Here is a 22,400-nt window from a genome sequence, read left to right as displayed (position 1 = left end):
CATTTACAAAGGTAATTTCTTGTTACCAAGAGTTATGGTAACAAGAAGAATCAAGATGACACAAAGGAGGTAAAAGCTGGCCAAATTCGGATTTCCAGAGCTGTGGTAACATGCTGGATTGGTTGGATAGGCAATACTTGTCCAATGGAGCTCAAATTTGGATATGTTGTAGTTAACATCCATTGGAACAAGTTTCATGAAGATCTTGACCTCATCCGAGCACCAGAGCATGTTGATCCCAGGCCAAGAAGTTGACCTACGAAAATGAACAAAAACAAAGTTTATAACCAATAATGCACTTTTAGCTCATTTTCATTCCAACCAAGGTAAAATCTAACAAAACACAAAAAGGAAGTAAAAAGCTATAAAATGTCAATAACTAACTCAAAATAGTGGGTGAATAACATGAAAAATCATGTGTAAAAATGAACCGAACACTCCCCAATCGCTATAATTCAAAAAAAGATAAGAATCAATGTTTTAACCAAGGGAAAATGAGTTTTTTTTAATAAAAAGTTTTGCTCCTTGAAATTGTGGCGGAGTTCATCTTCAAAATAAATGAGATTTGGACATTTGTCAAATTCTTTGAACTTTTTTTGTTTTTTTTCTTCTTTTAATTCTTTTCTTTTCGCAACACAATCTGACATTTAATCGTAAAAGAGGCAAAGAAAAAGGTGGCTGAGGAGATCTCAATGCAACAGATTTATTAACACATCAATTTTGGAGAACTTGGGAAACTAATATCCATATGGATAGAAATCTATAATATATATATATATATATATATACAATAATACATATGCACAAATGCCCGTCATGAGATTTTGACACATTTTCATTCGACCTTTGTTCACCCCGAAAAGACTTGCCGGCCATGCATGTGGGATTGGCAGTGGAGTTTATTTTTGTGATTGCGAAGGCGTGCTACTGTTGGTAACGAAAAACTCCAACAAACTGAGAATAATAAAAATGTAAAATGTGCATTGATGTTGACTTTAATCAATTGATTGTGGATTATGTGGAAAACTAACCCAATACAGGTTCTTTTCTATGCCTTATATTGGGTAAGGACTTCAATATTTATCTAGTGCGAAAATAGTAACTGACAAAAGCATAAAATGAACAGTACTGGAAAAGACAAAAGTTTATCTGAAGATTTCTCAATAACTTGAAAGAAAAGGCAATACATGAAAAACACAGCCTGAAGATTTCTCTATTCAGACTTGGTACATGAAATTTAAATGGAGATGGAAGATTTCTTTATTCAATATGGTATAAGAATTTAAACTTTTTGGAGAATGGAAGATTTCTCTATTCAGTCTGGTGCATAAAGATTACAATCATACCAAGTGTCAACAGAGCAAAATAAAGAAATTCCTCAGGAGTTGTCAATTGGAAATTTCAAGAGAAAAAGCGAAGTGTTTCAAATGAAATCTGCTGTGAGATTCATGTTGAGAGACGTTAAGTATGACTTGTTGGAGAGAGTCCCTTGATGCTGTTGCGGTGCCCTCTATTTGTAGATAAACTAAGTAGCAAAACTTGATGAGAAATGATAGGGGTTGGCACCATTAGACTAATGGTGTGTTTACTAATCAGGAATTGGAATTCGAATCAAGAATTGAATTCCAATTATGAAGGATTCCTGTGTTTACTTCACATCAAGGAATTAAAAAGTAAGTGGGGCCCACACAAAATTAGGAATTGAATTCCTGATATTGGAGGAATTCAATTCAAAGCACTGGCAGTTCTTCTTTCTCCACCCAATGAATGCAGTTCACAGGGCATGAATGAACTGATACCTGTAATATCCACTCTAATTTAACACCACATTTTAATTCATTATAATTTGATGGATGCTCTTAATATTATATAATGTTCTTGATATTAGGTGTTTATATGTTGTTAATTATTTGATTCATGTTGGCATAATTATATATGCGCTGGTGATATTTAAATGATTACATTGTTTTTAGACATCTTGTCTAACTGCTTGTCTCCAATCCCGCATCATCGAATAAAAATCATGTGCAATGTGGTATCTCTGAGATCTGGTACCTGCTAAGAGTTAGAATCAACTACACAAGAGATCATTTGTATTACCCTATTTTCCATCATTATTTTCTCAAGCCAAAAACTCCAATCAATTTCCATGACGTGATATAGTTCTCACTACTACAAAAAACGAAATAGACGACGGGGATTCACAGTCGTCGTCATGCTTTGAAAATCGTCGTTAAATTGACCAACATCTTTTGAATGTCAAACTACGACGGTTGAAAACCGTCGTTGTTTAACTGGAAAGACGACAGTTTTATGAAAAATCGTTGTTGTTTACCTTATAAGACGACAGTTGTTTTGTAAAAACCGTCGTTGTTTATCTTATAAGACGAGGGTTTTATTGTAAAAACCATCGTCTAATTAGTTACCATGTTGTTGGCATGTGAATTCATGCCTAAAAACCATTGTTGATTAGCTATGGAGACAACGATTGTATTGCTAATCCGTCGTCTAATAACTTCCCGGACTATTAAATTCATTTTTTTCATTTCCTATGATTATATACAACGATTTTAACTATAAAACCAACCACAATGCTTTATTAATGAATATATAAACTAAAAAATTGTTTCTTTCATAAAACCTGAAGATTCAATAGTTATTACATAGTTAACCAATCTTTATTCCTAGCACATACATACTTCCTACCACATCTATAGCATTAACCTAGAATTAGAAATAATGGAGCTACATATGATTGCTCACAAATTCTACCAATTCAATATTAACTTCATCAATTTGTTCTTGGGTTCTTGCACATTTTTCAAGCTGTTGTATCCCCTCATATGTAGCAGTATCAGCAACAAGTCCCTTCTACAAGGCTTGCAAAATTAACATCAAACTCCACATTTTTCAAGCTATTATATTCCCTATATCTTAAATAAGCAAACACGATTTTATGAAATTTTAGTATCAAATATACATTAACTTATTGAGGTATCAATATTGGTATAAATTGTATCTTATACTAAAATTGGATTTTCATATTTTGATTTGTTGGGAATTTGATTTTTTAGTATTTTTAATTGAATCCAAATAAGGGGTACTTCCTTATTTACATTGTAAACTTAAGTAAATGGAGTAATATAAAAATAAATTAAATGTTTACAATGGAAATAAGGCAATATAAGGCAAAACAAAAAACAAAACAAGGCAAATTGGCGGCCCTACTCGGGCCGGGCCATGGGCGGGCCGAGGGTGAGCCATAGGTTTCAAAACCTAAGCCTAAGCCTAAGCCTAAGCCTAAACCAACCTTAGAACGGGCCGGGCCGAGCATGACTAACCATCGGGCAGAGCCAGACTTTGGCCCATCAAATCTCGAGTTACTCACTTCAGTCCGCAGGTCACTGGCCAAATGATGACCCCATGAACCATCCATGCAACATTTAAAAGGATCAGGTTTGTGATTGGTCCGAATAAATAAAAGAGAGATTGTCATTGGGTTCTTTGCTTAGCCGCCAAATATGAATATTTTAGGGGATGTGTGATAGGTCAGTTAGTCAGTCAGGAGAGTGAAGCCTTTTTTTTTTGCATCCAAATTTGAATGTATTTTCCCATAAAATAGTTTAATTTAGAGTATTTTTTTTAGTGCAAGTTATAGTCTAAATTAGAAGTGAATTAGAGTAACTTAAGTTACCTATAGTATCAACAACAAAAAAAACTTATATTTCAACCTTACGAAACCTAAACTAATCAAGAATTGCGGATCCTTTTAAGAAAAAAGGGTATTATTGACTTTTCAGATTTCATTTTTGCTCAAACTTGCATATCCTTCAATGTCAATTCTGCGGAAAGGAAGTTGCGAAGAAACGACGACGTCGTTTTACGTCAATGCTTCTCGCAAGTATATTCGCATTTCATTTTTTGAGTGCTGGAAAGCACTCTCGGTCTCAAAGATGACAGCATCACTCTAGCAGTGCAAAAATGGCGAATGCAAGAAAATTTCTTTGTTCATTTCGACAATCCCTAGATTTACTAATCTCTTCCCGTTCCTCAATCTCTCATTCGAGGCAATTCTGTAAGTACTTTTTGTGGGGAAAGTTTGTCTGCTTTTCATATTCGATCTTTTAACATTTGATTGTTTGGGTGTAATCACTTGTTCAGCTTATGCCCAGTTTGAACCTTTAAAGGCCTTGTTAAAGGGCGTTCAACCTGTACTGCGCAACCGTGCCTCAGCATATTATTGTTCATTGAATATACAAAGAAATTCTCTTCAGAAATTCTGGTTTTCAGGCAAGTCGCCTATTCGATTTTGCTTCTACCGCTTGACAATGTTAAAGTAAACTTTATACTTTAAATTGGATTTGGAAATTGTATGATTGTTGTCGTTGATCATCATATTGTGGCGCTAATATTCAATTAGACTTTATGATGTCAATTGCTGGTGGTTTTGGTTGTTAAAAGTTAGGTCTTGAACATGTTGATGCCATTCACTAATGAACCCTAAACAAAAACTGGGTTTTCTCTGCAGCCAGCATAATGTTTAATGGATACACATAATTTTGACATTCCTTTCAGGAGGAAGTATATTAAGATTTGGAAGCATTCTTGGTGTGTCAGTTTTACTTGGGTCAATCAGCTTCTTGCCAAATGCTGCATATGCCATGGATGGTGAGCAAGCACCCGATTTATTATATGTTCTAAACTCTCGTGCCCATTTTGAAGTCTTATATTCTGTAGACGCGTACCTCTTATTAACTCCCTTTTATTTGAATTTTAATAATGTAGGCCATGATATTTTGGTGAATGATCTTAATCTGGAAGTGTCTGGTGATTCAGATGTGGAGGAAGATCAACATGCCGTCTGGATGTTTGTGAGGAAAATTTGGTTGCCTTTCTTTTTCTTCGTCACTATGTTGGCATACTGGGATGATTCTGTTACACTTGCACCATTTGTATTGAAGCTAATTCTTTTCCTCCTGAGCACCAAGCCTAGTCCTTTCTCAGTTTATGGTTTCGTGGATGAGGTAAGGAAGCATCCCCTGGTACTTGTATACATTTACTAATTTCTTGACACCTAATTTAATCAGTGACTTTCTACCTTTTACCCTATTGGAAGGTAACCATGTCTCGGTTTCTGCAATCTGAAGAAATGCAGATTCCTTTTTTTACTGAACACGTAATTTGAGGAGCTGCTTTCATTTCATATTGGGTGGGTTGTAGTATGGTAGGAACAAACAAGTCTCTGATTGTTCTGACTTGAATTCTCAGAAGTGGTAATGACTACTACACATTGTTTCCGGTGACCATTGCATTATAATTTAACCATAGATTGATTAAAGCTATAGTGTTGATGGTAATAGTAGTTCTTGTCGGTAAACCTTTATTTCAAACTTAATGTTTTGCAGTTGTGTCATCGACTTAAGCGCCAAGAACCTCACTTGTATAACAAGGCAAGTGTCCTGTTATCATTATAAAATTTTAGTGGCTGCTACTTTTAAAAACTAGAACATTTAAGGATAACACACTTCTAAAAGCTTGTGTTTCCTTTTCTTCAGTCATTGTACGCAAGTAAGGTTGAAGTTGAAGACTTTCAGCTTTTGTGTCTGGCTAGAGTTGAAGTAAGAGACCAGAAGTTCACTTTGGTTGGGATTCTTGGTGGTTGGTGGCCTTTGCCAACTTTGGATGCAATCAAGCATCGGCTGCTGCATTCTCATAAGGAGCTCTAAAGCATATCATTGAATGGCAAGAAAACATAGTAAGTTCAGTGTCGTTTTATCGAGCTTCAGTACTCAGTTGATCAAACTTGCATGTTCTTGTGGCACTGTGATGGAAAATGGAAGGTCCCTTGACCACAAGCAATCATACATATTCAGTTTAGCTATCAAATGCAGACTTTATTTAGCATTTTTAAAAAACAACCTAACTACCAATAATTTTCTTCAGAAAGGCTAATTCATATGAACATTCACAAGCTTGCTCTTTACAGTAACTGTACGTGACCACTTTACATAATTGGATCAACTTGTACTTGCTTCATATGAAACTTGAGGCTCAAATGAAATGAAGGCCGTGTTAGATAAATTCTTTATTTGAGCAAGCGATAATGGTTTGTTTCATCAGTTTCTGGTCCATTGAGACGATCATCAGAGCCATAGGAAGGGCCACAGAACATTCCACCCCACTGAGGAAAGTAGATAAGGGAGACTGGGAGAGTGCACACAATCATCATGATACCCATCAGAGAAATGCCTGTCTGCTTGGAGAACTTAGGGCCTGAGAACAGTAACAGCTGGGTTATCACCGCCCCTACAGTCCCTCCACTGCCTGTAATCCCAGATACCACACCTAGTGACCTGCATTAACATTAATGTAAATGATTAGTGCAAAGCCTTTTTGCAGTAATTAAACAAATGAGCAGTGTTAGCATATCACGCGAACGTGGGCGACGGTGGCCTTTGACGAATGATCATCTTTCGTTCAATCAACGGCTCACAGTCACCCACCCGTTCACACACGCATGGAACTTGAGATCTGTCTAGCTTAGCTAGTTAGTCACTCCAATATTGTCTTATTTTCCGGAAGATTGAAAGCCAAGAACGTGGGAGGAATGATCCTCCATCATCTTCATGTCTTAAAAGATTCAATTCAAGCAGTAGAAGTGGGACCCAACACAGAGAGAGAGAGAGAGAGAGAGAGCAATGAGTCATCAACTGTGATAAGTTTCTACTTGATGACATGTGGAGAGTGTCATTGCATTGTTACTTACCTTTTGGACACAAAGGGAACCACACCAAACGTGAGGCCCGCGGCTGCTTGAACAAAGACAGAGAAGGCACACATGACAAGTATGGATCCCCAGAGCGAGTTGACTCGCCCGAGTAACAAGCACAACAACCCAGCCACTGTCTGCGTCACCCACAACCCCCACAGCCTCCCTCTCATCCCAAACCTTCTCCCCATCCTATCAGAAACCAACCCTCCGCTCGGCCTCGAAAAGAAATTCGCCAACCCAAAGCTCCCCGCTATGATCCCCGCCACTTGAATATTCACATCAAACCTGTCGTAGAAATACTGAGCTATAATATTATCAGTCGTCATCTCCACCCCAAAACAGAACCCATAAGTCAAAGCCAAAATCCAAGCTCTGTAATTCTTGGCCCCGTGACAGAAAACATTGCACAAGCTCTCTTTGTCTTCGGACTTACTGCCAATATTAACCTTCTTCGAGCTTCTGTAGCTCCCAGAAGGTACGTCTTGCCCGAAAGCCAGGACCAATAAGGCTGTGACAGCTTGGAAAACTGCGGGCACAATAAATGCAAGCCTCCAAGCTGTGAAGGACGGTACGTTGAAGGACATGATGAGAGTATAAATGAGGGGCATGACCAACTGGGTGACGCCGGATCCCATGTTGGCCCAGCCGGCAGAGAAGCCGTTGGCGAGGCCGACGACGCAGCCGGAGAACATGCAGCTCATCCAAAACTGGTTGGCGACGAAGTTGGCGAGCGAAAAGCCGGTGAGGAAGCGGAGGGCAATGAAGGAGTGCGGGGAGGAGATGAGGGAGGTGGAGAGGATGACGGGAGCGGTGATGAGGGAGACGGTGGCGATGGCGATGCGCGGGCCCACGAGGTCGCAGATGGGGCCCATGGCAATGCGGGAGAAGATGGAGCCGAGGAAGGCGGCCGTGCCGGCTCTGCCGGTGTCCGTGTCCGTGAGATTGAGGTCGTCGCGGATGACGGCGAGGAGGGGAGGGATGGAGAAGGTGGAAAAGAAGTTGGAGAAGAGAGAGAGCCATGCAAGGTGGAAGGCGAGCATGTGCGGTGGCGCAATTGAAAATAGCCTAAACTCTGTGGCCTTTTGATCAGCATCTACTGGTAATGAAAACAGATGATCTGCTTGTTCAGGATTAGCTTCAGCTTCCATGGTGGCGGTTAATTAATTGGCTTGGTGAATTTGATTCTCAGAATATTTCTGCTTTTCGGAGTAGCGATGTGTAAAGAATAAGGAAAGAGAAGGAGCCAGCTTCAGCACGCAAAAGTGCTTTTACTCATGGTAGCTGTTCTTTCTGTGTGTGATGTTGTTCATTTTGGTAACAGATATTGGTGCTTTTGAAGTTGAAGATTTGTGTGTGTAGGAATGTGTGGCATCATATATACCATTAACTTTTCAATTTGATTAACAAGTCTTCAATTTGTTGTGGTTGGTGGAATCTGATGATAATGACAAAAGAAGCAATGGCCCACTCACACTTTCAAAATCACTATAATAATAAGGTCGTTTGTCTGATAGCCATATATTCTTGGTGTGTTGTTGTCAACATGAGGGTTACAATTTCATCTTACCCACCCAAATTATGCGAGAGGCTTGTATCTTTTTCCATCGGTTGAATCAAGATGCTACAATTTCAGCTCAGGTCTCAACTGGGGATGGTTTTAAACTCGTAACGTAACCCAAACCAAGGCAGCTAGATATGCATTGACAGATTAGATGGTGCCAAATTTGCATTGAATTGAGTATCTTAATTAGGTTCGGATTTTCTCTGCTCTGCTAACCTCTCTATATTGTTATCCCCTCAACTGGCTGGTGATATATATTGCGTTGGTTTGATCAGCCTCGATCCTGATTTTATTGAGGACGGCTCTATGGAAATATTGAAACTGCATCATGCATGCTCTTGTTTTTACCCGGGAAGGTTGCGACTGTTGTGATATATCGTTTTTCATAGAGATTTAAAAAAAACAAAAGGGACAATAGTTTCTATATTTCTTGGTAGCGCGCATATGAAAGGTAACAGACTAGAAAATTTCTATATGATATATTTCTTGATGCCTTGATTAGAAAATTAATGACTTTCTTAACAGATTTTCCAAAGTGAAAGAAAAGACGATTAACGAATAAATCCATTCAAATGATATTCGTGTCGACAATACCGACAACAAGAATCGAATTGGAGGAGGCAATTTGTATTGTTTGAGACCCGTGATTTGGAATTCATCAATAAAGTAGAATTGGCCTCACATCCATATAACGACGACAGAATTAACTGAGAAGACCACACATAACCCTCAAAATCATTGAGCCTTGAATGCCACGTGTCGTAATACCAACCCAACCACGTCAAGCATGGTCTGACTGAGGCTTCTCTTGTGTTTTCTTCTTTGACTGTATCTGTATGATGTATGATGTATGATGTATGATGTATGATGTATGATGTATTATGTATATGTACGTAGGCAGCTAATTTAACTAGCTCGCGCGCGCAGCATGAGACGAAGTGCCATCAAATTCAAAACCCTCTTCGCCACTAGCCCAAGCAAAGATTTCAAAACTTACGTACAAAAATGTGGGTCTCTCTTGAAGAACCTCACGGAAGATAGGCTCATCAATGAGGGAATGGTCCTTCATAACCATTTGATCAAGATGGGTCTTTCATCAGACAGATATATAGCCATTAGGCTTCTAATTATGTACCTGGATTCTAGAAAATCTGCTCAAGTTAGTGAGATCGTAAAGGGGTTTGATGGGTTTGATCCTACTGTGCATAATTGCTTGATTAATGCCAACATTCAGTGGGGAAATCTTGATCAAGCTCGCCGCTTGTTTGACGAAATGCCTGAGAGAAACGAGGTTTCTTGGACTGCCTTAATATCGGGTTTGATGAGGTATGGAAGAGTGGATGAGTCAATGTGGTACTTTGAGAGAAATCCATTTCATAATGTGGTTTCTTGGACGGCGGCGATTAATGGGTTGGTGCAGAATGGGTTGAGTGCTGAAGCCCTGAAGCTTTTTCTGAAGCTGCTTGATTCTGGGGTCAGGCCTAATGATGTTACATTTACTTCTGTTTTGAGAGCTTGTGCAGGGTTTGGTGAAATTGGTTTGGGGATGAGTGTTTTGGGGTTGATTGTTAAGACTGGCTTTGAACACAATATATCAGTTTCTAATTCCTTAATTACTTTGTGTTTGAAGATGGGCGAAAAGGCTTTGGCCAGGAGAATATTTGATCAAATGGAAAAGAAAGATGTTGTCTCTTGGACTGCAATCCTAGATATGTATGTTGGGATGGGGGACTTGAGAGAAGCGCGTCGAATCTTTGATGAGATGCCAGAAAGAAATGAAGTTTCTTGGAGTGCAATGATTGCGAGGTACAGTCAGAGTGGACATCCTGAAGAAGCATTGAAGCTCTTTCTTCAGATGTCAAGCAATGGGTTCGTCCCAAATAGGTCCTGTTTAGCTATCATTCTTAGTGCACTGGCTACCCTCGAGGATTTGCGAGTGGGAATGAACATCCATGCACATGTTGTAAAAATTGGATATGAGAAAGATGTCTTCATCAGTAGTTCTCTTGTCGACTTGTACTGTAAATGTGGAAAAACTAAGGATGGCCGCTTGGCATTTGACTCAATGTTGGAGAAGAGTGTGGTCTCATGGAATTCTATGGTTGGTGGGTATTGTCTGAATGGACAAATGGAAGAAGCTAAGGTGTTGTTTGATAGCATACCTGCACCGAACAATGTGTCGTGGAATACTATGGTCGGAGGTTACTTAGAGAACAAAGAATTTGATAAGGTATTTGAAGTATTTAATGAGATGCTTTTGTGTGGAGAAACTCCAAACACATCCACCTTCTCAAGTGTGCTCTGTGGTTGTGCGAGCATAGCCTCGTTAGAGAAAGGAAAGAACCTCCACGGAAAAGCAATTAAACATGGAACCCAGTATGATGTTTTTGTCGGTACAGCCCTCGTTGATATGTATGCGAAATCCGGGGATTTTGAGAGCTCCAAGAAGGTATTCGATCGGATGCCTGAGAAGAATGAAGTCAGTTGGACTGTGATGATTCAGGGTTTAGCAGAAAATGGTTTTGCTGAGGAATCTCTGCTTTTGTTTGAGGAAATGAATAGAACTTCAATTGTTGCTCCTAATGAGCTCATGCTTTTATCAGTTCTTTTCGCTTGTTCTCACACTGGCTTAGTTGATGATGGATTGCAGTACTTTAATTCAATGGAGGCTGTTTATGGTACAAAGCCAAAGGGAAGACACTACACCTGCATGGTGGATATACTGTCCCGATCAGGGCGCCTTGTAGAAGCTGAAGAGCTTTTAAAGTCCATGCCATTCGAACCTGAAACCAATGCATGGTCAGCTCTATTGAGTGGGTGTAGTAAACATAAAAATGAGGAGATAGCAGAAAGGACAGCTAAGAAGCTTTGGGAATTAGTAGAAAAAAGCTCTGCAGGGTATGTAATGTTGTCAAATATTTATGCTTCAGCTGGAAGATGGGTTGATGTTCTGAATATTAGGAGATTAATGAAGGACAGGGGATTGAAGAAGAGTGGTGGCTGTAGTTGGGTAGAGGTGAAAAATGAAGTCCACTGTTTTTATTCAGAAGACGCATCTCACTGTCAGTTAGCTGAGATTTATGATCTTTTAGAACTTTTACATTTTGAAATGCTAGCCATCTAGAAGTTAACATGTCATTATACATTTTTCGTATCAACCGGAAATAGACATGCCTTTTTAAGTATTTTTGTCTCTCTTGCATACGATGAGAAAGAAGAGAATCTACCACTACCATGCTGATGAATGCCGATCAATATAAACGGAAAATTTTCAATAAGGGACAGATTCTGCAACTATACAAGTCTACTTGCCATCTTCTTGTGTTCATGGTATGACGTACTATGTAATCTACCCCCCTAAAAAGGTTAAGGTTAATGTAGTTTCCAGTTACCTATGGAGTATGGGCAAAAGATTTTAATACAAAAGAATGAAATGTTTTATCCTCCTTTGTCTAGCAAACGTGCTGCTCGTATATATTCCATTCGCGTGATTCAAACAACGTCTGTGTCACCTGTGTCAGTTCATTCTCTAGTTCACCTGCATGTTGTTCCACCTGCACCAATTATGTCAACTACCAAATCAGGTAAAAATCTGACATCAGTCTCTCGTTTTTTTTTTTGTGGGTTTGTTTTGAGAGAGAGAGAGAGAGAGAGAGAGAGATAGAAGTACATTCTCTTGTTCATCCTTAAGTTGTTGCACCTGCACCAATTGTAATATCATGTTGATTAAAAGGCTAACTATATTAACTACAAAATCAGGTAAAAACCTGATGTTTATTTTCTCCACACACACACAGAGTTGCTCGCAGACCTACCTTCAAATCAAGTTCTTGCACCATTTTCTCCAATGTGAGCAGCCTGCAAGCGAAAGGACAAATGAGAAATTCCAAAACAATTATAATGTGTGGATAATTACGCAAATGGCGAGCAACCATATTGCTTTTGTACTTACTGTGACCGAAGCCTTTTGTTTTCTTGCATCAGAAGCATCTTCTGTGAAACTTGCATCATGCCCTCAACGCTATTTTCAGGCTGCCAAAAAAATGCATCAAGGAATGTATAATAAGCATCCAACATTAACCTAGTGAAGCCAAACAGAGTGAGAGAGCAGCAGAGATATGTTTTGAAACCAAATTTGAGAATATAGAAGTAAACCTGTTCACTGATGCACTGGACATCAGTTCCACAGGATGATCCCATGTGCCTTTTTGCATGTTGTAGTTTCAGTGGAGGATCAAGAAGATCCTTCCTCTTTTTTATCAAACCTGCTCTTGAGTTTGAGCTTTCATATTGGGAACCATGATTCAGTAACAAAGGTTGGTCTTGGTCCACACAATTCTGAGTTGCGGAAGAAGGTACTGTTGTCGTTGTCGATGGAGTTATTTTAACTTGCTGATAACCAATCAGTTTGCAATGTTTGTTCCTGCCAAGGTACAACAGAAAAATAAGTCAAACCGGAAATTATTACAAGTCATTGTACGAGTCAATTTTTACAGAGACAAGAAGAAAACCCTTTTTTATTCTTCAAAAACGTCGTCGTTGCTTGTTCAGTATACTGCTACTTGTACTGAGACGCACAGTTTCATTATGTCTGCGACTTTTGGTTAAGTATTTCTTAGACAATGATCTGGTTTTAGGTTTTGGGTTTGGGTCTTAGACGAATAGTATTAAAATATGATTTGGGTGATATGTTTAGGCAAAATCGGGTTTTTCTTTTAAACATTGCATATGAGGCCTAAGCCCAAGAACTGGAAAAAGCCCAACAATGCTAATACTATATTTATAATTTAATAATCTTTAAAGCAACTCAACTCAACAACCGATTTAAAATTTTCAAGTCCATGAAAAAAAATAAAGCATGTAAGAGGTGGCTCACCAGTACTCCACTGTCATTTGCTTTAAACGATCTTCAAGCTTTTGGAAGAGGGAAGTTTTCTCAAAATCTTGCTTGTTGTGAGTAGGCTGAATAAAATCTGGTTCCAGGACACCTAAAAAAATAGTAAAACTATCACAAAATAAATCATCAACCATATACAACCGTTTGAACTAGTCTAGATAAGTGCAGTCCGGAGTTCTCACCGACAACTCCTCTTCCAGTACTGTTTGTACATCTAACTGCACGCCAAAATGGCTGCCAAAAATAAATGAATAAGAAAAGCATAAGTGGTGAACAAGTTTATTTTTGTATTTTTTTTTCTAGGAGTGAGGAACAAGAAAACATGCACTGTACACATAGCCCTCGTCTATATAAGTTCTGGAATTCGATTAATAAAAGTAATGCAAATGACATATCAAATTATAGTTTCATTCATTCTCCACAAATTTGCAAACAGAAATCCATCCCATGACATTTGACAAACATAGTTTAAAATATCTAGACTGCATATTGAAGGCAACAGCAGAGCCTTAGACAAAATAACTATGGATTCTTTTCTTTTTTTTGGTCGAAATAACTATGGGTTCTATGGGTGTTGCAAAATATATGTAGCGTAAGTACATAGTTAACTTAATAATACAGTATAATTGGTGCAGTTCACTACTCATGAATTAGCAACACTTTTCACTATGTAAGATGTCAGAGAAAAGGTTAGTGAATTAATATTATAGATAACCTGTTTAACAATGTACGAGAAGAAAATTACCAGTATCAGACGATTCCGATGGTAGATATTAAAACCATGAGTATTAGCATGTGGAGCTTCCTTCAAAAACCCTATTGCGGTAATAATTCCAACCTGAACAATGAAGCAATCAACTATAATACAGCAACTGTATACTAACAAAACACAGGCGCACACCACTTAAAGACAGCATGCACTTGCACAAACACATTTGGGGTGAATAGGATCAGATGGGGTTATTGATCATCATACAAGCTTTTTTCTGAACAGAGACGCACTTTTCGATCTATAGTTATCATTTCAAGACATGACTACTCTTCAGACATGGTTTTACTACAAATAAAATTCAGACGACTTCATCATGATAATACTCTATTATTCATGGTCATGTTGTCTCTAGTAGTTAGAAGAAAAAATGCGGTCCGTTTAATTTGCTTCATCTTAAGGCCTCCAGGTAGACTATAGAGATAATTCATAATGACTTACGGAACTTGAGTATTTCTTCTAGTCGGCCATTTATTGATAAGTATCAGTCACCAGGCATTAACACAGAAAAGCAAGGAGGAAATTGATGTGATACAATAGAGTTGGATGCGTCTTATAAATTACAGGGTGCAATTAGTAGTAGCTAAAAATTAGCATGGAACGTAGGCATGGTGGAATTGTAGACAGCACAAACCTCCAGGTTTTCATCAACTTGTGGCATATACTTGATAAACTGAACATATTTGAGATCCTCGGCAATATTATGGTACTCAATATCTTGTCCACGCAAAATTATTCTAAAGTAATGTGGTAGCTGCCTATACAGGATTGATGCATATGCCTGTGGAGCATGAAACCAGACCATGATTTAATGAAGACAAACTTATTTTAATAGTCAACTTCAAAACGTGAACCCCATACTTACACGGAGAGAGTGCTGATATAGGTTAGCAACATACTGAATTGGTTTCATTCTGCCAGTTTTGTCACCATTAATACAAATATCCTGCAAGAATAAGATTACAGTAGCAACGTATCCAATTTGATTCAAAAGTGAACGAAATGAAGCAAAGGGATGAACAGAACCTCAGGATCTGAATCAAAATCTAGTTCCATCTCCCCATCATCATTTAACCAAAGATTGTAAATGACAACTTTTGTTCCATGATCCCCTATATCATCAAACTGACAATTGGGTTAATAAATCAAGTACGTTTATATATACTTATGTGCATACCATGTCTGCATGAATGCATGTAGGTGTATAATGTACACATGTAAGGATGTGTGTACGCATGTAAGGATATGTGCACACACATGATCAAGGGCCAATTACACATAATCAATTGTTTGCCACAATAAATAAGACACTTATTTTTAACACTTCATTTAGGGTCCAAATCACCTCATTAATAAAGAACTGCATGTATTTTAGGGAAGCAACACATAGGAATGCAAGAGTCCTTGTCATGAGGCAAAATTTACGCTAAGATTAATGCAAAATTATTTTTGCAGGCTTACTTGCTTCAGTAACTCGTCTTCTGTTGAATAAGGAGACCACTGCAACAGCATGGTCAGGTTAGAAGAAAAATGATCTTCATCATGTCGAATTAAGGGCCCGAACGTTCTAGCTGATGAGTTAAACTCATAATCCACCTGTAGTAATGGGAAGTCTCACACTGAGTTCTGAGTTAAAAAGTTATTAGATTCCTATAAAAAGGGACTGTTAAAGTAACTGAAAATACTATCAAAGGCACATTAGTGAATTCCATTTGGGTTAAGCAAAAAAACAACATTAAAAATCGACTCACAGCATTTCACACTGATAAGCGAACCCATGATGGCATTACAAGGTCCCTGCCCTAATAAAGTGATAGCATATGTTGAAGCCTTATGAAAATTTATCTTTTCATATGACAAAAATTGATCAAAGCCAATACGAAACCAAATACTCTTGCTAGGTTGTGATCATCTTGACAGAGAATTATGAGAACCACAATTTTAGGGATATGTGGTTAATTAGAGAATCAAGTTTATCTCTTTTCCCTTATTGACTCTGCATCACATCCACTCTGCTAATTTTTCAATCTTCAAGGAGGAAGTCCTTGATAGTAATTCTGGCCATGTTCAAGTAGGCCATTTTTTAACTTTCAGACAGGACACTTAAACAGCAAGTTCACTATTGTAGACTCCACAATTTGGCATGTATATTACCTTTTAGTTTGGGTGAACTTGCAGAAGATATTTATCACATATAAAAGGATGCTATGAAATCAAACTCACCATTGGTACAACTACGTTGTTGTAGCCCATCCACCTCAAAAATGTATAGGAAAGGAGTCCAACACTTTGAGTCAGTGACCTGAGAAGGTTATACACCAATTCAAACAAAACCTTATGCATTTAACATAATATATCGATAGTTTAAATGGCTAAAAACAAAAATAAGTATTATCTCTCATTTTAGAAAGAGGTTAGATCCTAACTGTTATCTCCACTTTCTAATATTGAGTTAGAAACAAAAATACAAAGAGAATAGTGAGATATAATAATGTCCATTAGTAAATGAAGCTGCCAATTCGTTTCTTGTCCAAAGAAAAAAGAGCTGCCAACTACTCTGTTTGTATAGTCTTGAACTTTCGTCTCTCTCTCTCTCTCTCTCTCTCTCTCTCTCTCTCTCTCTCTCTCTCTCTCTCTCTCTCTCTCACACACACACACACACACACACACACACATACCAACTGTAGTTATTTAATAACAAGGAAACATACTACAAGCAGAATATGTGAAATAAAATGTTCTTGGGCAAGACCTTGATTTCAAGTGGCGACTGAAGACAATAACATCTGCTCCAAGTCTCATAGAGCTTGTCTTGAATCCATTTCCATCTGAAAGGCTAAAAGGATCCTAATTAACATAAGAATAAAATAAATCATGCCAAGATTCAATGACCAAAGTACGATATATACATTGTCCAATGGTAAACTTTGATTTCTTATCTGAAAACCCAAAGCTCATACAGCGCCTTATAGCATCAGGGTCCATTCCGCCGCCATCATCTTTTTGTTGTCGATTATCATGTTTCAGAAGCCAAAAGTTCATATGAGATGTTATCCTGGTCCAGATGTTACTAGAAAAAAGGTAAAAAGATTGGTAGGCCAACCTCGAATTAGCAAAGCTGGAGTCCCATACCGTGGGGTAGAGATCTTGTCTATGCTAACAAAAGTAGCTCCGTTTTGTACCTAGTCCACACAAACAAGTTAGACAGACTCAAAGGTACGATAAATAAGCACGCTCAGAGGGAGAGGACACCAAAGAATCTTTTGTTATAGATTTTTTATAAGCAATAATATATAGCATAATTTTATCAGAGCGCAACAGAGGTAAACAAGACAAACGCTTAAAATTCAACTGAAATTCAAATTCCAACCTATTGAAAAAGAAGAAGAGACGAGCATACTAGAAATTGATACATTATGAATGGATGATAGCCTAGAAAGACGAGAATGAATGAAGGGCCAAAAGGATGATTCCCCAATCAATTTATTCCGTCTATTCCCATGAGATGAAAAGGAACTAATGGCTAGTGAAATGACTTTCCATTCCAATGGCCGAGACTTGAGTCTCCATCAGTCACATTTGAATCCCACCCAGGTTTGTCTCAAAATCAACCTTATTTTGAATGGTAGTTGTAGGTTTGTCAAAATCAATCTTTAAAAAAAATCCCTGCTCTTGTTCTACCTAAACTCCTCATCACCTCAATGGCAACACAAGACATCTAAAATTTGTCTCCCCTTGCACATCTCCTGGAGCTGATGGAATTTTGTCTCCTAAATATCACTTAAGCCTTAAGAACAACACTAAAGTCTTAGAAAGACTTAAAACCAAACAAATCTAAAACCTTACTATCCATGAATCCAAGCTTTTCCTATTTCTCAGATTTAAAACAGTAATTTAATATCTAGAGTTGACACCACAGAGAGAAAACGTATTTTGTCCACATCAGGAAACAAATTTTTTTTATAAAAACATTTCAAAGGCAAAAATGAACTTCAGCACAATGTTGTTGGATTTCTAGTAATGGGCCATTTCTATCTCAATTATGGTATTCTGCTTAAGGGCTTTTCGGAAATGAGCATTTTTCAAGGGAAAAACCAGAGGAATCAGAATGATAAAGGTAAGGGAGTTTTGGAAATTACCTCATCGACTGCATTGTCAAGCAACTCTGCCATGGCTGCAAACAATTTATCAGAAAGAGCGCAAAGGGAACACAATGCAGAAAGAAGAAAAGGGGAACCAATGGGACAAAACTTGAGCGTACCTCCAAAAGCCCACTTATGCGAAGTGGCATTTGAGTGAAGGAACATAGGGTGTATGCGCATATGGTTTTTTCCATCTGTAAACCAAAAGATGACATAGAATGGTCTAATGAAAATTAGAAAAGCAGGAACTCATGACATGAACTTTCACGTAGACATGCAAACAACTCTATCTTTCAGACACGGGTTCTGCACTTTTTCTATTGTAATCAGTTTCTAGCCCATTTCACACAGGGCGGCATGTTTTCGACAGGTAAACATCAACCATTCAAGAGGAGGCAATACTGAAATTTGATACACCAATGAATTTACCACTTTCCAGATCTTCATAGTCCAGTCAAGCAGCTTTAAAACCCCAATTGTGGTTAATTGATACAACGCCAAAAGGAATTTGGACTTCTTAAACAAGTAGGCATGTCCATTCAAGCAAGGGTCGCAATCGGAATAAGGTAGTGTGACGCAGGACGTTTAAATCACAGTAAGGAATCAAAACACATAGCGTAATCGATACATTACAAGCAGTGAAAACACTTACATTGGTTTGCGGCTTTGCACCTCTGTCCCTGCTCTATTTCGTAGTATCCGGCTTTCCAAAATTGCCGAGAAATTGGTGTTGGACATACTGAGGGTGCAGATGCAGAATCAAAACCAGGTTCAATCTCCATTCTACATTTTTTAATATTTGACCGACCCATTTCATCATCACTGCATAAATCTATGATGTTTGAATTGCTCATTGTCATCTGCAAACCAAAATATAATAGAGGTGAAATCAAGGACTCAATAGAGAAGGTCAGCAATTACAATAAAAGAAAACTACTAAAAAATGACAACCACCAAAATAGTTGTAACTAGGACTGTACAGTCAAACCAAAAGGGCACAAACAAATGGTGCAAAGAAGGAGCACGGCAGTGAGAGCAGAGGATGAGAGCAGCCATGAAAATGCTAGTGCCAACGTGATGCTACATGCAATAGAAGGTGGTGAAATGTGTATGTTTGTCAGAGAGTAGACGATGCGGAAAGAGGGCTGGTCTGCAAAATAGATTGAGGGGGTGTCTTAGGCGCCTATTTTTAACAATCCCAAAACCCAGATAAGCAAGCAAGATAAATTCTGTAAGCTCCATTGCTAAAGCCAAAACCCATAAATCAGAAGCACACAGAGGTAATGAGGTAGACTCAAAGAGAATCACAACCCAGCTCTAGATAGAAAAGAAGAAGCATGCATGAAGATGAAGATGAAAGGGAGTTACTAAAATGCAATAGATTAAAACCAACACAAAAAACAAAACAAAACAAAACAAAAAGGAAAGAGCAGAAAACAACCCAGGGAAAAAAAATTCCCCAACAAAGAAACACTAAAATATAGCTCACAGATCCAACAGGGCAGTAACCGAACCTGAAAAGAGCGAATACATCAAGCTTCCATAGAAAACCCAGCACTTGAACAGACCAAGGCAGCTAAACCAAGGAGATGAAGTGAAGGCCCCAATAGCTCAAAAGGAAGGTTCCATTTCAGAGATGAAATGAGGGATTGAGTGGGAGAAGGGTTGAAATGGAGGGATGAGAGGTCATTTATTTTATGGTGTCACTGTCAGTGATGATCAAGGAACTGCAGCTGCAGAGCAAGAGCATAGAAAGTGGAGTTTGTTTCAATACCCAAATGCTCCGAGGAGAAACGCTTGCATGAAACGGTGTGGTATACCGGCCAAGCACTATTTTGTTTTAATTAATTCATATAGCGACTACATTCAAAAGTTGCTGGTCTTGCTTTCCTTGTGATGTAAGTATAAGGATTAAATAATCAAAACTACAACACCACCACCACCAAAGATTTAACAAGTTTTTATTTGTTGGCAAATGACGCTAACAACTTCTATTTGGGTTTTGTATTAAGGAAAAAGTACACTTATGAAAATACTATTAAACACACACGAGTATTCCTTCTTCACTCTTTACCTTCTTCATTCAATTTATGCCACTTGTATTCTACTCAAACGTAAATTTATGTTCAAACACTTTTTATTAACTTTTATTAAATATTAGTACTTTATATTCAATACACAGATTTATGTATGACTAGAATATATGTAGCATCAACTCTTCAATTCTTGAAAAAATAATATTAAACACGCCAACTTTTTCAAAAAATTTATCTCAAATGTGTATTAAATTATTGAATCATACAAACTTCGTTATACGTTAGAGACTTGAGATTATCTCAATTCTCTCACATGAAATTATTAAACCATGTGGTGCCTATGGAATTATTAAACCATGTAGGGCCCACTCTATGTGAGAGAGTTGAAAGAAAAGTTTGTTTGCATCATTACTAAATAAAGTAAAAAGAGTTAAAAGATAAGACTCTCAATGTTTTTAACTAATAATGGCTCAATGCAAATGACCCACTAGTGAAGTAGTTTGGAGCAATTGCTCCACTAGGAAAAGTCACAAGTTTGAGTTATAGTATACATGTAGTGTGTGTGAGTTTAGTATGTTGTAGCTCATCTCAATAGCAAAAGTCCTAACAATAAAATAAAAAATAAAAACAAAAACAAAATGGCTCAATGCAATAGAAAAAGGAGTTCTTACATTCGCCACCTCTTGTATTATTTATATAAAAAATTCACCACCTCTTGCAGTTTGCCAACTGCACCAAACCTTGTGGTTTAGCCTTTTCATCTTATAAACCATAAGTTTAATTTATTTTTCTTGTATGAACTAATGTGAGGTTGATTAATTAAACTATTTTTTCCAACAAAACAAATTAAATAGTTTTCAAGAAATCTATTAATCTAGAACGTGAAAAACCTTTCTTCTTGTATGTCCCAAAACACTAAGCATTGTTGCAATTTCCACGAACCACAGAGCCAATATGTAGTCCAATCAAACAGTCCAAATGAAAAGATGCTAATGAGATCACATTTTATATATTATTTTGTGTAGTATCTCTCTAATAAAGATGAGACTCATTATATTGATGGACTACACCTTTATTAAAGAGGTTGTATATAAAATGTAGTCTTCCTAACATGGTCCATTAAAATCAGCCAAACAAATTTCAAATGAACAATTGCCAGCTGGACCTGCAGGCATACAAATGTAGAAATGCCTAGCTGGCTAGCAGACTAGCCGACTAGCCAAGTACTTTGTTTTACTGTGGCAATTAATTTCCACAGCCCATAATGCATTCCAAATGATAAAAAATAGGGCAACAAAAATTTCAAATGAAAAAGAATAATGGAGTTATGTGATTGTGTCACGTGGATGCCCTTGCATAAGCCAATCAATGTAGTTGATAATAATGGAGTTATGTGATGGTGACATGGGCAGAGTTATGTGATTGTGACATGCGGATGCCCATGTCTAAGCCGATTCAATTGGAGAGGCGACCAACACCCCAACTCATACACTAAGGGGCCGTTTGGTTCATGGGAAAGGAGGCATGGGAATGAGAATTCAATTGCTTTCCCATCTTTGGTAAGTTCGGGAATGGGAAATGGATTCCTGGCACATGGGAATCTAAGGGGGAAAGTGATGCCCCCCACTTAACTTGGGTTTTGTTTTCCCTCCTCATGGGAAAGTTTGGGAAAATGAGCCAACATTCAATGCACAATTTTCATGACTATTTTGTCCCTATGAACAATTTATAATTACAACGTATCATTAAATGCATTCTTTTTTTTTATTTGATTTAATATGGATATAATTGAAAAATTATACAAACTTTGTTTTTCATTCCTACTCAAAACAAACATGGGAAAGGAAACAAAGTGAAATCTCCCGATTACTTTCCCAACATTACCAAACGTGGGAAATGAATCTTTCATTCCCATTCCTTGGGAAATGACATGGGAATTGATTTCCCTTCAAATCCATTCCGTGAACCAAACGGGGCCTAAGAGCATCTCCAACATACCCTATCCTCTCATTCCTAGCTACTTTAGCTAAAAGAAGGAAAATCCTCCTCCAGCAGAATCCCTACTTGGCTCTTTATTTTGGAGAACCAACTTTTGGCTCTTTACATCTAACAAGGAAGAGAGAGAATTTGGCTAGGATGATAGAGAAAAAGGGAAAGAGAGAATTTATTTAAATATATTGGATTTGCAAGAGAAAGAGAAAATAATAATAAAATATTTCAAAT

The 22,400-nt window shown here is 37.8% G+C and overlaps 4 protein-coding genes across 7 annotated transcripts; 2 read left to right on the top strand and 2 right to left on the bottom strand.

The window, feature by feature from the left end:
• The first annotated feature begins 3,862 nt into the window (after window positions 1-3,862).
• On the top strand, window positions 3,863-6,097 carry LOC110759486 (uncharacterized). Of its 3 annotated transcripts, XR_015834401.1 has the most exons (7): window positions 3,863-4,075; window positions 4,162-4,290; window positions 4,576-4,668; window positions 4,786-5,024; window positions 5,117-5,273; window positions 5,406-5,450; window positions 5,556-5,641. XR_015834401.1 is itself a non-coding variant. In XM_021961656.2 (6 exons), the coding sequence occupies exons 1-6, from the start codon at window positions 3,982-3,984 to the stop codon at window positions 5,724-5,726; spliced, it is 720 nt and encodes a 239-aa protein (XP_021817348.1). In that variant the 5' UTR covers window positions 3,865-3,981; the 3' UTR covers window positions 5,727-6,097. The 3 variants fall into 3 exon arrangements, 2 of the variants coding, with proteins under 2 accessions (XP_021817348.1, XP_021817277.1); XM_021961656.2 differs by lacking the exon at window positions 5,117-5,273 and having other exon boundaries at window positions 3,865-4,075; window positions 4,837-5,024; window positions 5,556-6,097; XM_021961585.2 differs by lacking the exon at window positions 5,117-5,273 and having other exon boundaries at window positions 3,867-4,075; window positions 5,556-6,097.
• On the top strand, window positions 5,628-11,463 carry LOC110765855 (pentatricopeptide repeat-containing protein At2g13600-like). The gene is made up of 2 exons (XM_021969131.2): window positions 5,628-5,755; window positions 9,231-11,463. The coding sequence occupies exon 2, from the start codon at window positions 9,262-9,264 to the stop codon at window positions 11,455-11,457; it is 2,196 nt and encodes a 731-aa protein (XP_021824823.2). The 5' UTR covers window positions 5,628-5,755; window positions 9,231-9,261; the 3' UTR covers window positions 11,458-11,463.
• NRT2.7 (high affinity nitrate transporter 2.7) lies at window positions 5,874-7,920 on the bottom strand. Its single transcript, XM_021961474.2, has 2 exons — window positions 6,767-7,920; window positions 5,874-6,353 (listed from the first exon to the last, which is right to left on the bottom strand). Exons 1-2 carry the CDS (start codon window positions 7,918-7,920, stop codon window positions 6,086-6,088), a joined length of 1,422 nt encoding a protein of 473 aa, XP_021817166.1. The 3' UTR covers window positions 5,874-6,085.
• A 127-nt stretch (window positions 11,464-11,590) lies between the features above and the next one.
• On the bottom strand, window positions 11,591-20,060 carry LOC110765954 (protein MICRORCHIDIA 6-like). Of its 2 annotated transcripts, none has more exons than XM_088250074.1 (21): window positions 19,656-20,060; window positions 19,122-19,291; window positions 18,794-19,001; window positions 18,261-18,335; window positions 18,139-18,164; window positions 17,103-17,181; window positions 16,909-16,998; window positions 16,752-16,827; window positions 16,223-16,301; window positions 15,461-15,595; window positions 15,026-15,124; window positions 14,865-14,945; window positions 14,634-14,780; window positions 13,976-14,068; window positions 13,413-13,464; window positions 13,210-13,321; window positions 12,489-12,756; window positions 12,286-12,365; window positions 12,149-12,191; window positions 12,004-12,033; window positions 11,591-11,887 (listed from the first exon to the last, which is right to left on the bottom strand). In XM_088250074.1, exons 1-21 carry the CDS (start codon window positions 19,672-19,674, stop codon window positions 11,786-11,788), a joined length of 2,064 nt encoding a protein of 687 aa, XP_088106200.1. In that variant the 5' UTR covers window positions 19,675-20,060; the 3' UTR covers window positions 11,591-11,785. The 2 variants fall into 2 exon arrangements, with proteins under 2 accessions (XP_088106200.1, XP_088106199.1); XM_088250073.1 differs by having other exon boundaries at window positions 18,139-18,173; window positions 19,656-20,059.
• Window positions 20,061-22,400: the final 2,340 nt, after the last annotated feature.

Source organism: Prunus avium, chromosome 3 (genome assembly GCF_965620075.1).
Source record: "Prunus avium chromosome 3, drPruAviu1.hap1.1, whole genome shotgun sequence".
Lineage (NCBI taxonomy): Eukaryota > Viridiplantae > Streptophyta > Magnoliopsida > Rosales > Rosaceae > Prunus > Prunus avium.
This window is presented reverse-complemented; position numbering and strand designations above follow the sequence as displayed.

Bases quoted from the DNA above. Each gene is read 5' to 3' on its own strand.
- LOC110765855 (XM_021969131.2), top strand. From the start codon at position 9,262: ATGAGACGAAGTGCCATCAAATTCAAAACCCTCTTCGCCACTAGCCCA.
- LOC110765954 (XM_088250073.1), bottom strand. The intron at 17,182-18,138 runs GTAATTTCCAAA...TGTGTGGACTAG, and splicing joins TTGACAATGCAGTCGATGAG to GTACAAAACGGAGCTACTTT. The intron at 16,828-16,908 runs GTATATATCGTA...TTAGCCTTTCAG, and splicing joins AAAGTTTACCATTGGACAAT to ATGGAAATGGATTCAAGACA.
- LOC110759486 (XM_021961585.2), top strand. From the start codon at position 3,982: ATGGCGAATGCAAGAAAATTTCTTTGTTCATTTCGACAATCCCTAGAT. The intron at 4,076-4,161 runs GTAAGTACTTTT...TCACTTGTTCAG, and splicing joins CTCTCATTCGAGGCAATTCT to CTTATGCCCAGTTTGAACCT. The intron at 5,451-5,555 runs GCAAGTGTCCTG...CCTTTTCTTCAG, and splicing joins AACCTCACTTGTATAACAAG to TCATTGTACGCAAGTAAGGT.
- NRT2.7 (XM_021961474.2), bottom strand. From the start codon at position 7,920: ATGGAAGCTGAAGCTAATCCTGAACAAGCAGATCATCTGTTTTCATTA. The intron at 6,354-6,766 runs GTAAGTAACAAT...ATGTTAATGCAG, and splicing joins GTTCCCTTTGTGTCCAAAAG to GTCACTAGGTGTGGTATCTG.